The sequence below is a fragment of the Merops nubicus genome, unplaced genomic scaffold, assembly GCF_000691845.1.
Source record: "Merops nubicus isolate BGI_N331 unplaced genomic scaffold, ASM69184v1 scaffold21531, whole genome shotgun sequence".
Lineage (NCBI taxonomy): Eukaryota > Metazoa > Chordata > Aves > Coraciiformes > Meropidae > Merops > Merops nubicus.
The window spans coordinates 74,389-88,167 of NW_008586610.1; the positions used below are offsets into that span (position 1 = coordinate 74,389).

General features: G+C 39.9%; 1 protein-coding gene across 1 annotated transcript in view; it reads right to left on the reverse strand.

The window, feature by feature from the left end:
* LOC103781012 (thioredoxin reductase 1, cytoplasmic-like) overlaps positions 1-7,880 on the reverse strand; it is a 13,084-nt gene extending 5,204 nt beyond the window's left edge. Inside the window, exons 1-9 of the mRNA XM_008948717.1 lie at positions 7,793-7,880; positions 6,153-6,262; positions 5,845-5,958; positions 4,005-4,077; positions 3,098-3,217; positions 2,558-2,700; positions 1,032-1,147; positions 701-926; positions 372-464 (exon numbers count right to left, since the gene is read on the reverse strand). Coding sequence (XP_008946965.1) covers positions 372-464; positions 701-926; positions 1,032-1,147; positions 2,558-2,700; positions 3,098-3,217; positions 4,005-4,077; positions 5,845-5,958; positions 6,153-6,262; positions 7,793-7,832 — 1,035 coding nt within the window. The 5' untranslated portion in view covers positions 7,833-7,880. The remainder of the gene's footprint in view (positions 1-371; positions 465-700; positions 927-1,031; positions 1,148-2,557; positions 2,701-3,097; positions 3,218-4,004; positions 4,078-5,844; positions 5,959-6,152; positions 6,263-7,792) is intronic.
* Between the last annotated feature and the right edge of the window lie 5,899 nt (positions 7,881-13,779).

Genomic DNA, 13,779 nt, shown 5'->3' on the forward strand with positions numbered 1-13,779 from the left:
TCTGGGCAGCCTGATCTAGTGGGAGGTGTCCCTGCTCATGGCAGAGGGGTTGGAACTGGGTGATCCTTGTGGTCCCTTCCAGCCCTGACAGATTCTGATCTGTTTTAGCAGAGGACTTTTGAGATCAAGTCCAACCATTAAGCCATTAGGGCTCTAATGTCTCTTCCAACCTAAAGGATTCTATGAAAGGTCTCTTCCAACCAAAATGATTCTATGTATATTGAATTTTCATATGTCTTTTTCCAGTCAGCAATTTATGTGAACAATTTTTTAAGCACATTTCCCTTTACTTTTTTCCTAAACATTTCACATGTTTTAACATATTTTCATGTGCTGCTATATTCAGGTACTCCAAATCCAGAAATGCTTACAGTGTTATATTCTTCTTCAAAGATTTCTGGTCCCTCAGTAGACTTTGCTGTCACCTTCAGTCTTCCAGGCGTGCCTGCCTCCATCTGGTCGACCTGTATAAATATTTGTAAGCTGAGAACGGCCTTGAGCACAAGCAGCAGAGCTCACTTATACTGCCACTGCAAACCTTGTGCTTCAGCATGACAGTTTAGTAGGTCAAAGAGCTTAATTTCAGAAAACATTTATCACCATACAGAGCCAAAACCTTCCCAGACAACACACATGCATTCTGCATGGTCTGTTTAAAGTAATTTTACATGGAGAGAAGAAATCTAAAGAAAACACTTGCCTGAACAGGTACAAACTTCCTGATGAACTTTACGCCGTGTGTTTCCATGTGAGCACCTATCTTTTCTGCCATTTCTTGGTCAAAGCCCCGAAGGAGTATGGAACGCACCATCACTGTGACATCCAGACCCAGGCCAGCAAGAAATCCTGCACACTCTAGAGCCACATAGGAAGCACCAACAACTAGAGTTTTGCCGGGGCAGTAAGGCAGGGAGAAGAGGTCATCACTAAAAAGAGAAGTGTGTTGGAAGGACCTTGTAACTTACAAGTTTGTTTATCTTTGCAAACAGCAGAGCAGACAAAGTTCAGTCTATTATGCCTTTTCACCTCACCTCGTAATACAGTACTCTTTATCTCCAGGGATACCCAGGTATCTAGGCCTTTCTCCTGTTGCCAGGACAAAAGTCTCTGCTGTGTGATAGGTTACTTGTCCTTTTCTATTAGTTGCCTGTTTATAGAGACACATTTAAGAAAGTGTTTATTATCGAAACGGGCTTTAAGATAAAAGAAAAAACCATGTGTAATCCTCCCCTTAAATATTGTGGCTATGTTTAAGAATCAAGGACAAGCAGTTTCAATCAAGAACACATTTAGAAAAGCCACGCAGGTCACTGAATAGAAATGAATTTAAATCGCAAACTATCAGGCTTTTCTAACATCAGAGCACTTAAAATCATTTCTCTTTGAATTCTGCCCATTTCAGCTGCTCATTTAGACTGAATAGTTCATAACTTTAGTTTCAACTTATAAAAAGCCACAGCAAATCAAGCCCCACCTGCTCCCCACTTCCAATAAAAGGTCAATACAATGCTAGTGACAGAATAACATCAATTAATTCTTAGAATAATGGAGATATAAACACCCAAAGTATCTAGTCACATCATTTCACAGGGCCCAAGATCTAACCTTAAATGAATTTAAGCTACTTCAACCTCTTAGAGGCCTTTGGTCTTGGGAAATTCCATCTTGGCAATACATCTCTCTTAAAATCTGACCTTCATTCTTGCTCTTGAGTTATTTCCAACACAGATGAAGGGAAACTTCTTCCCCATCAAGTCATCAGGTAATTCAGGTTGGAAAGGATCTCAAAAGGTCATCTAGTCCAACCTACTGCTGAAATCTTTTTAATTCCTTTATAGACTAAGGACATTTAAGTAGATGACTGCCATACATGGACACTAGAATGCTGGTAGATGAGTTAAGTTGAGCACACTACTGTCTTTTCAGTGCTGGTCTCGGTTTGAAACACAGCTCAGCCTTTACAGACTCCTACTGAAAACAGATAATTACACCAACTGAACCAAACAGTTGTCTTCAATATGCACTTCTAAGCTAACCTTGTTCCAATATGATCACTTACAGTAAGATTGCCAACACATGTTTTGTCTTGCAAAACTGACAGTTTAATTCTTATGCTGATACAGCACAAGGTTTTAGCAGCGCTGTTACGCAAATGCTTAATCCAAATTTAATTTCAATAGTTTATGCTTTAGTATGAAGATTTTCCAAGTGGTGAAATCATGCAGCTAAAGCTTTTCTTTTTCTTCCCTCCTCATTCAGGCTGCTGACCTCAGTCATGAAGTTAGCAACTGAGACAACTGTACTCTCTATTCATGCAAGATGTAAGCTTACAGATACCCACATTACTCTTAGATAAGTTAACAGGCTTACAAACACCGTGACATGTACTAAATAATGGTGTGTACAATAATAATTTGAATCAATAGCTTATTTCACAAATGAGTTTTTAACTTCAGTTGACTTAAGCTGGCACTGCCTTTTTCTTGCTGGATTTTAAAAGGCAGTTTTAGAACATGAGTTTTCCCTCCCAGGCACATGTTTTAAGTGCAGTTCATACCTTAATCTTGTGTGGTTCAATGAATTCTCCATAAGAATTGAGGTATGTCACAGATTTCTCCCTTAAGGACACTCGATATCCCCAGTTTAAAGAACCAATGTAGTTTTGAATTGCTTCCACCATGATCTCCCAGTTGTGTTTAACTGAAATAAGACATGAATTTAATATTTAAAGAACTCAAAGTGCAATGAATCCTTAAAAACGTAAGTCTTATACTTTGTGCATGATGCTAAGAAAACATCATTAGCCTCAGTAATGAGGATACGTATTAAAGTCTTGTTCTACTAAGCTAATATTTACCCGAGTTGTTACTATCTTAAATAAGCCCATTCTAGAAGTTAGTTCATTTATCTCAGGTAATACTCAGAACAAAACAGAACTTTCAAGCCTAGAGGTTCCTATGACTCGAGGAGGATGTCTTTTGATTGATCCAAGAAAACTACTGAACTCTGCCTCTACTTGAGTAAGTCCAAGGTACAAGACCAATCTCAAGCTCAGTCTCACCCACTGTCTTAGCCTGTCCCCCGTGCTCTTACTGACCTTGCTCGTCGTACTGCCAGCCGTACTTCCTCGAGTCTTGGAGCGCCTGCCCCAGAAGTGCCGCTTGATGCATCAGCTTCTTAGGAATGCAACCTACATTCACACACGTGCCACCAAGCCCTGAGATGGAAAGGACCACACGATTACCTGAGTGAACAAGATACTGGTGCTCTTCCTATCATGTGCTTTGTATAAACACCCATGTATCAGTTGGTGATGTTCACTACAGCCATACAAATCATGTGAAATTTCTCTTTTAAGAGACACTTTAAAATACAATGAACTCACTAAGCTTACAAGTTTGTATTCAGTTTAAGGGTACGTACTTCAGGCTGAGTCAGACTGGCAAGTAAGCAAAGCAAAAACCTGCATTCCTGTTATGTGGAAGCTGAAATATGTATTTTTTTTAAATCTTAGCTATGATAGCACATTCACACCTCGACTCAAAACTTGGCCAATGAAGTTCCTTACTCATTCTCAATTGCCAATAGCAGGAAAAAGGTCAGACAGGAGTTGTCTTTAATTATGGAAAGGTGAGGTGAGCATAGCCATACAGTCATACTGTTCTAGAGGCAGCCTAGATCAGCTGTCCACATAATACAATTAGATGAACTAAAGCAAAACAACGCCCACAAACATGAGAATGAACACACATTATCTGGACGTGCTTTGAAAGCGAATACAACTAGAACAACATTTCACAAAGAACTGAGAGTTAGCAATGCACAAAACAAAAGTAACTATCCAGAACAGCGGGCATGCCAGGAAAACAACTCCTTTGTTATCCGTGTTCCAGAATTACAGCAATTCAGCCACAATTACTAAGAATACAAATGCACAGCATTGAACAACACAGTCTGTATCTCTGGCACTCAAACACCATAGATACAAGTTAACAGAAGTTTACCCCATGAGGTTCCGAGAGGCGTGGGAACAACATAATCTAACACCATTACTTTCTTTCCCAAGGCAGCAGCTTCCTATAAAAGACAGAGACAAGCCAGCATTACTGATTTTCTTCCCTGACCAAGAAAGCCTGTCTGTTCATTTATGATCCTGACATACTTGGCTCCTTTGCTAGTCTCATCATATATCCCTTTTACTACACAAAAATTGAAATCCCTCAAAAACTGTTACTTTCTTCCAAACTTTGAATAGATGCTTACATTCAATGCTGCATCTGTATCATCCTGCACTGTCAGAAGCCATGAGCTGAAGCCATTGATCCTCCTCTACTTCACCCAGAGAAACAGTTACGTTGCTAGCTCTGGTCTCAGGAGGGCAGGACTGACTTGGCATGATCATGAATGGTTAAAAAAAGTGATGTTAATAAACTGAAGATGGTTGAGGGGAGGACTACCAAGATGCTCAAGGGGGCTGGAGCACACACCTTATGAGTCAGGCGAGGGAGCTTCACACATTCAGTCTGGAGAAAGGTGGATTTGGAGGGGACTCAACAGCAACTTCCCAATACGCATGAGGATGTAATTAAGATGACTACACTAGGCTCTTCATACTGGCATCTAGTGGAGGGACAACGGCCCTAAGTTGAAACTAGAGAGCTTCAGGCTGGATATAAGGAATTTTCACTCTATAAGGATATTCAAGCAGTGAAGGAAGTTTCCTAGAAAGGCTGAGCCATCTCCACCCGTGGCTATTTTCAAGACCCAAATGGATGAGGTCCTGCACTATCTTGTTTGGCCTTATAGCTGACCCTGCTTGGACCAGGAACTTAGCCTAGACAGCCTCCTAACCTCCACTCCAACCTGCATAAGCCTAAGATACTCTATCCAAGGAATTACCAGGCATGTCATTGAATCTACCCATTGTTTATCTTTTCAGGGCTTGTATCAAATCTCCAGGTGCCTCAAATGTGTTTAAGAACTCCTGCACAGTTACTGCAATCCTGGCTCAAACAAGGTTTGACCAACTATCTCGTATTCTGTGAATACCTGACTTCTCCCACTCTGAACAATTTGGAAATTATCACCAAATTTATAACTGATGTCACAGAAGGGACTGGGAGGCAAAATCTGGAGCATCCTGAAGATGCCCAGTTGGCCAACTGAAGAAATCAGCTGTCACCTACTCCTGGCTGCCTTACATTTATCTATTAGAAGTTGCTCATTCAACTGTATTGTTGCAGAGCAATTGCCAAGGCTATCAAGAATGACAGCAGCATGCCCAAACCATAAACTGACGGTTAGGACGCCTGAATGAGGGGAGGGAAGTGTGCTCAAATCCCTCAGGTAGAACAGAAAATTGAATCCACACCTTTGGTCCCGAGGCACTCTGAACAACAGCTAATTGTGTAAGAGGTATGTAATCTCTCTTGCCATTTCTGGAAAAGCAGCTAGAAAGAACTAAAGACTGAACCAGTTCCTTGGGAGACCAGCTCAAAGTTCTCCAGTCCTTTTAGATGACTGGTGATCCTGAATCCTCAACACTCAGAAGTACTTCAAGAGCAGCCTCTAAGTTTTCCAGATTGTTTGGAAGTGTGAAGCTGCCAGTGTACTACAAATGAAGAGGATGTACTTAAATTTTTGGTTCCATCCTCAGCCAGTAATCTAAAACCTATTAATAGGATCAAGACCTGAACTATTCTATTGGCTAGAAACTGGTCCACACAGACCATGATCTCCTAAGTGCATTATTAGACCACTACTGAGTCATTAACAAGTAGAATAGTAATAACAATCAAAATATAGACTGTTTAACACTGTGTTAATGCAATTTTCATGTCATACCTTGGAACATGCAAGTCCACCCGAGCCACCACCAATAATAATGAGGTCATAATCATAAGGTTCCATATCTTTGCTATCCCCAAGAAGTTTCTGCAGTGATCCATCCTGATAAGCCTGGAGAAAAAAAAAACACCACGCCACAAAAGAAATTACCACACACATTTCTGAGCAAACAAAAACTGAATGACATTGCCTTCTCTAACCTAGATCACCCAGTCTAACATGTCATTCAAAATTTAATTAGGATCAAACAGAAAATTCACTCAATAGTCTTGTCTACTTCCAGCTGATTTTTAAAGAAAAGTTACCTGGTAAGTTGAATCACAGCCACCTACATGAGTTCCATTCACAAATACATTAGGCACTGTCCTCTGATTCGTTAGCTCTGCTAACACTTGCTGAATACTGGGTCCATCAGCTAGCAAGAAAAGAAACAGGTACAATATAGAATAATTTTCAAAGCTGAGCTTTTAAAACAACCTGAAGTATTAAAGGTTTGGACTGCAATGTACTGTACACCTGCCAAGAAAACAATTCTATTATAAACATCACATCTGTAGACTTCCTGAACATAAGCAAGTCTTCAGGAACTGTTTCTCAAAAGGGCATACTTAAATACTGAGGATAAATTTATGCTTCAAGCTATAGTTCTACAGAATGGAGTAAAGTAGAAATAACAGAGTCTATAATCTACTACACTTCTGCTGTTTCCTGTATTGGCATCAGTCTCTTCCTGACGGTGTCACACGTGGTACTACACAACCTCTTTTCCAGACAGCACGGGAGATCACACAGACAGCTTTTCTTTCATGAGGATTGTTTGGATGTGGAGTATGTTCTGTGTAAGTGCACAACAGTTTTGCCCAGAGAGCTTTGTATTATGAGAACAGGAGGATAGGAAGAATTAATTTGCTCTGCTATTTACCCTAAAACTACCCTCAGACTTTTTCTACCCACCACACAGTCTTAAACCTTCCAGTTTTAAGATTACCATTGCATGACCTGCCCTCTGAACCACCAGCACCTATACACAGGCTCAGTTTAGATCTCTCAGCAGTTCTCCAGCAGTAAATGCAGGAGTGAGAATCTACAGTAAACACTTTGACTAAAATCTTTTTACTCCAAGACCCTATCTCTTCAGTAACACTAATCAGAGCAATTGCAAGGGAAATACATTATTAATTAGGAGTAATTCCAGAAAAAAATGACTGCGTTGTACTTTGCGTATCTTGGCCTATAATTAATTCATGTCAATAAATATCAATAAATAAGTACATCTTCCCCAAACATTGCTTAGACAAACACTTCAAAAAAGCATCAGCACATAAAAAAACCCACTGGAAACCAAGTTTTGTAGAGAAAAAAAAATTGATAGTACACATTTAACAGCTTAGAAACAGTGCAATTAAGAGTTTACTGAGAATTATGTTACAAACTACTTGTTCTGAAAACTCCATTAAAGGCTACGTACATTTTTTACATATATGCATAAAGAATTACACATGTTCTAAAACTAAAGTAGCCTGGGCTTCAAGGAAAAAACAACTTCAAACTAGCAACAGCCAAGGTACTGGAATTTACCCTTCCTTCCAGTGACTCAGCAACTCTCCCTGTGAAGGTCACCCATATACCAAGTAAAACGTTAACAACTCACCTAGACCCACACGAGAACCTGAGGCAAGAGAAAAATACCACAGGCTTTTTCCCAAAAGACAGAGCTCCTCTATCAGCTGATGGTTTGTACAGGAGTCAAAGCCTTCAGTTACATTAAAAACACATCCTGTCTACATTGAAGCTTTATTGCTTTTATCTCTGCATAGATCAAAAATTGATTTGAATAGTTCTATAAATCCTTCAATTAGTTCAAGACAGCTTAAGAAGTAATTCACATTCACCCATTTTTAGTTATGTTAAGCAGCATGTGAGAGGTTTTCTTTCTTCTACTTACCAGTTACATCGAGTTCCAGAGCATAGTACTCCACACGCATGGAGCGGAAGAGTTCTTTCACCTGCAACACAAACGGGCACAACGCCAGTGCAAAGGCTTCACGACACAGCTCAGGATAAAACTTGACTGTTGGACACATCTCAGTTATTATGCTTCCAGGACCTAGCTCTGCATGGCTTGGGTAAAGTTTGGCACTACTACTACCTTTTGCATGTTCCTAACTTAAAGCCAGGCTATTTGGCAACACTCAGGTTAAGCATCCCACATCACAGCAACATTCCAAAAAGTTTCTATATACAATACCAAAAAGCATCAAGAACAGATAAAGTAGCAGCCAGACCCCTTGATACAAGGAAAGAAAAAGGAGTAGAGGAAATCCTGCAAAACAAAACACTGTCAAGTAAATGCAAAAAAAAAAAGTGCATTATAAAGAGCTGCAGAAAAGGTAACACTCTCCAAGTGTACTCAACATTAGGACAGCTCATGCCTACCAGCCTTACACTCACTTTTGGTTGCTGTACTTCGGAAAAGTTTTAGAATAAGCAGAGAACAATTACTGTAAGAAGGCAATGAGTTGGGTTTAACATAAAAAAGATGGGGAAAGAAATAGCTGTGTTTAAATAAATAACTGACTGCCTCAAGAAAGATGGGAAACAGTAGTGGATGGAGTAAGAACTAATGGTCCTGAACTGCATCAAGAGACCGAGACAAGACTTTAGGAAAAGTTTTTCCTAATAACAGTACATAGGAATGTACAAAGTAGATGACAATCCTTTTCAGTGAGTGGCTTCAAAGTACACATCAAAAGAGTTTGAACTATGGCTTCTCCTACCCTGAGGCAGGAGACAGGACTAGATGATATCTGGAATTTTTATCCAGCTCTCATTTTCCATTTGCTGTTCAGTAACATGTGGCTCAGCCTCCAGGATCAGGCAGGAGTAGTTCCAACCTCTTTCCCATTGTTGTACTAAATCTGTTATAACTTGTTTGTGAAATACTGAGGGAGTTAATATTAAAATGTAAGAGTTTGGGGGGCTTTTTTAAACATTTTAAATTGCTCTCTCCATTAAGCAGGGAAAGCATTCTGGAGATGCTTGGTCACTAAAAGGCTGCTTTTCTCCCACATTGCCATGAATAAAATCAGATTACAATACCCCTAAAACATGTCCTAGAAACACATTTCATGCACCTAGAAGCCTGCAATAAACAAATGAACTCTAAACACAAGTTTAGTCTTAAAAACAAAAAAGAAATCCTAAATGAGGGCTTTGACAAGATTTACTGTCCTCCCCCCCAGCAGAGTTCTAGGTATTTTTCTAACATCAGTCCTGGATGGAGAACTGATATTTTTATGGTAACATTTTCTGATAAACTGGCAGCACTGACATTGCAAACTGTCCTTCCAGATGGCCAGCACCATACCTCATGGCACAGGATGTAGTATTACAGATGTTGGCACTTACTCCTTTGAGATACAATTTTTTTTTTTTTAATATCTGGATTTGGATGTAGCTCTAGCAAGAAGCATCACTATGTGATGGACCCACTGGCCAGCACGGAGTCTGAACAATGAAACACACGAAGTTGCTACTAATTCAGAAGAAATTTTTTTAGAACCAGCTTTCTGATGAACCTCAAATTTATTGACAGCACTCCACCAAGGGTAAGCTGAGTCACTTCTAATCAGGGTAAAGCTGTCAAACAATATGAGCATTCCAGTGTTTTCCACTGGAGTTTTGGCTTCATAAAGACAAGCATAAAGCTTCTGTATCATGTACCAACTACACAGCAAGCTTCTTACAACATCACGTATCAACTGTTATATACAAAAATAAACTCTGCTTGTATATGTGGTTCCATTACTTCTACAATTTTAGGATCATTTCAGTTGTGAGGGACCTTTGGAGGTCATCTGATCCAACTCCCTGCTCAAAGCAGGGCCAAATGTGAAGGCTGATCAGAACTGGAGTGGACAATACTTAAGCAACTTGGACGTGTGCAAGGACAGAGATACCACAACCTCTCTCTGTTGTCCCAGTATTTGAGCATCCTCACAGTACTGAATATCCATTTTAACCCACTGGCCCTTGTCAAGGGCCACTCTGCAACTCTGAAAAGAGTCTGGTTGTCTTCCCACTTGATGGCTGAAGACAGCAACTATAAAACCCTGCCTTATCCTTTCTCAAGGTTGAACAAACTGAGCTCCTTCTTCACATATCCTGTGCTCTAGTCCTTTAACCATCCAGGTGGCCATAAAAGTTCTTGTCCTAAACTCACCATTACCTTCAAGCTTGCTTACTGGAACGACCACTGATATGGACTGAATGAAAGGGAAATGTCACTGGAACTGTTCCAGCCCTCCCACTCTGCAACTCCTGCTACAAAGACCAAGCTGAATGCCATGAAAGATCTAAAAAGCAAAGCCTAAAGGGATCGCTACTATGAAGTGGTAGGCTAAGAATCTGGAGGAAGTCACAAAATTAGCTACTTGGCTGCTGTTCTGGTTTGCAACACAGCAGAGTAACAGGCAAGTTTGGTACTGTTTTTATTTGCATTTGGTTTTGTTTCAGGAAGCAACAACAGCTTGCAGAGGACAGAACAGGACAGAACATTAGTAAAACAAGAAAGAATTACACTCAAGAAAGGGCAGATATAAGAAAATTCATTTAGGCAACCTTTATTCTCTACTGAAGATATGAAGTAGAGAAAAAAAACCAGACATGTCAGCATTCTAATTAGAAGTAGCTACTGCACTTTATACTTATGAATAGATCATGCTTGTGTTGTGGTAATGAATCTGAAACAAAAATAACAAGTATAAGGACAGCTATGAAATCTTCAATACACACAAGATATAACAGACTATTTCAGTTTGGAAAAGAAAATGATTAGGAGGAGTAGAAAGATCACATACACTAATCATGAGTAACAACTAGATAACATGATCAGGAAATGATTTCTGAGAAATACTCACTGGACCAAAGAGCAACAACTGCATTTACCAGAAAACAACTTTGAAAAGAAAAGGAAGTACACTTCCATACAACACAAACTGGAGAATCTGCAGCCAACTGACATTGTAAAGGCCCAAACTAAAAGATCAAAAGACCTATTAGACCAACTAATGAAAGAAAGATCCACTGAAAACGTTTAAGTGATTAAAACTAATACAAACTCAGGTCAAAAAATTCCTGACCCACAGAGTGCTGGAAATCCCATCATACTTAGATCCTTCCTTCCTTATATCTCAAATCCTAAAAATAGAACTTCTCCAGCAAGTATCTGGGACGGGTTGCATGTCACCGATACAACCTTTTACTTCCCTTCTGACTAATGCAATGGCCTTACTTAGCCAGGAAATCCTTGCAGTTTTCACAAGAAAAGCAAGTGACCAGAGAAATTTCCCAATATTATTAAAAAAGGCCTCACACTTTAGAAAATTCTGCCTGGAGATGGTTTCTGTCACTAGGGTAGCTAAGCAGGTTTGAAATAAGCTTCATACAGTAAAGCTGACCAATAATGGCATGTCCTAGGTCTGCTGTTTCACACATCAGCTACCATTCTCTCACAGCTACAGCCAAATTGACCAGGAACCCCTGTGGCTACAGAACATAACAGCATCACGTATAACTCGAGTAACTAGCAGCTTCTATGCAAACACAGCTGTTGCTCTTAAAATAATATCAACATACCACCTTGTTCAAGCTTGGCAATTTTTCATCCTAAAAAACTATGCTTTCTTTATGCATTTCTATCTTACTCAATATTAAATTTTATCAGGGTGGTGAGAAACTAAAGAACAGTCAAGTTAAGCTGTGACAATGAAGTCAGTCTAACACCACCCCTCTCCACTACAGGCTTGCAAAAGCAATTGAGCAGTAAATTGCATTTGCAGAAAAAGAACTGCACAATTGCCTAGTCATGCTACTAAACTGAGCATCAACCACTTCATTCATTTACAGAATTTAGTTGCTGTGCTTTTCTGAAGGAAAGCACAATCTTACTTTTCAAATCTTACATTTCAAGTGGAGGCAACAATGCTGGAAGAAAAGAATTCTTCCCTCACATTCCCAAATCAAGTCCTTTTAAAGCAGGAGTGGTCTCTGCACTACTGCTAAACACCATCAGTTTTCCAATTAATCCTACCACAAGCACCTGGCTGACAACCCTCCACAGTGAAAGGCAGACACAGTGCATACTATTCATATTTGTCTGTCTTTAAGGATGCAAAACTCTGATTGCAGGCTGGAAGTCAGGCTGGTACTATGCTTTCAATTTATATCCACTTCATTAGTTCTATGGAGGAGATCAGATCACCAGCATGCTGTGTTGCCCATTGTTCTGCCTTTCCTTTCACTATTTTCTGAGTCTTCAGCAGTTGTTAATACTCACACTGTTGCAAACATCTGTTTTATCACTTGATATCTCATTTGTGGCTTCCTTCTCTCATAACCTTGCTTTCTTCTAATTCTCCCTCTTCTATATGTTTTCATTATATTACATTTATCTTTTGTTTCAAACAAGAAAATAATACAAGGAAATTTGCCTGCTAGAGGAATTGGCTTTTCCTGCTACCCCACCTCTCCAGTTTTTCATCTCTTCTCTCACAAAGATTCATACTAGGTCTTTCAACTTTCCCTCCCAGAAAGGGCAGAGAGTGAAGGCCTCCTACCCATGACTATTATATATCTCCAAGACAATAAAGATAATACTCCTCATATCTGGTTGTTTTTCTGAAGGAAATAATCCTTCCTCATGGAGAAGCTCTGAACAAATGCTGACAAGAACATTAATTTGGAATTTAATTGCTGGACTAAAATAAAGTCTATTTTCCCTGTAAGGTCCTTGTATTAATCTAGCCCCCCTTCAACACCAGAGACAGTGTATTAAGGAAAAGGTTTCAAGGTTTAAAAAGTTACTATGACAGCACATGACCGAGTTCTTGCCCACCAACACCTGAGTCATCACGATCACTAAAAGCACATGGAGAAACAGACACAGGCACGACCAAATATTTCTCAATGGACAGCACTGGAGTCCTCAACAAAAGGGTTTCTCCTGAACAAAAGTAACATTTTTGTCCTCAATCCTTCATCTGCCTAAACTTCAGTTGAGTAAGTTGGTAAGTAAGGAAATTTTAGAAGGATCTGAGCTGCCGACTATGCTATGCTACCCTTCTGCCAAAACATCCTGGGAGAGAAGGCACTGGTTTTGCCTATCCACTCATACACAGAAGTTCCCTTTCCCAAAACCTCAATTAAGTCGCAAGGAAGATGGAATATCTTAATTTAAGTTTTCTACAACAGGGTCATAGCATCTCCTCTCTCACAAGAGCTACTAGAATTAAACTAACTTAACACATGGGAGTGCAGCTTCGGAGTGCTCTCCTGGTTGCTAGTTCCATTGAGGAACACCAGGACTCTGTTCCATAGTTCCGATTACATTTTCCCACCATGGCCACATCAAATACATCATTATGAGGTTTAATTATCATTTCATAACATGCTTTTTGTAAACATCCAAGAATCACAATGCCTACAACACCCAGATCCTGTACAAGCTATGCGTATAGTACACTGGTATTAAAATTCTAACAAAGATCCTGGTTTTCTTTGATGACTCTGGCTCACTGGTTACAGCTACCCTGTCATACTGATGCCGAGCCACAGCTATAAAGGTATTTTCCTCTAAACATCAAAACTACTCAATAGTGGGCTGGTATTTTTAAACACACATTATGGCTAGCATTTAGAATCTATTCTTGCTATAGAGTCAACCCTCTCCCTCAAAAAGAGCAGAAAACTTATGACTCCCTAGGAATCAACTTTTTTCAAGCAACCAGCGTGGTGCTCAAACTTAATCATTAAGAAAGCAACACAACCAGCAGCCCGACTTTCGGGGAAAAGGTGCAGAAGCTACCCCGCTGAGGAACGAGCTGCGGGCTGAACTCCGCACACACTCACGCACGTGGCAAAGTGCGAGAACTG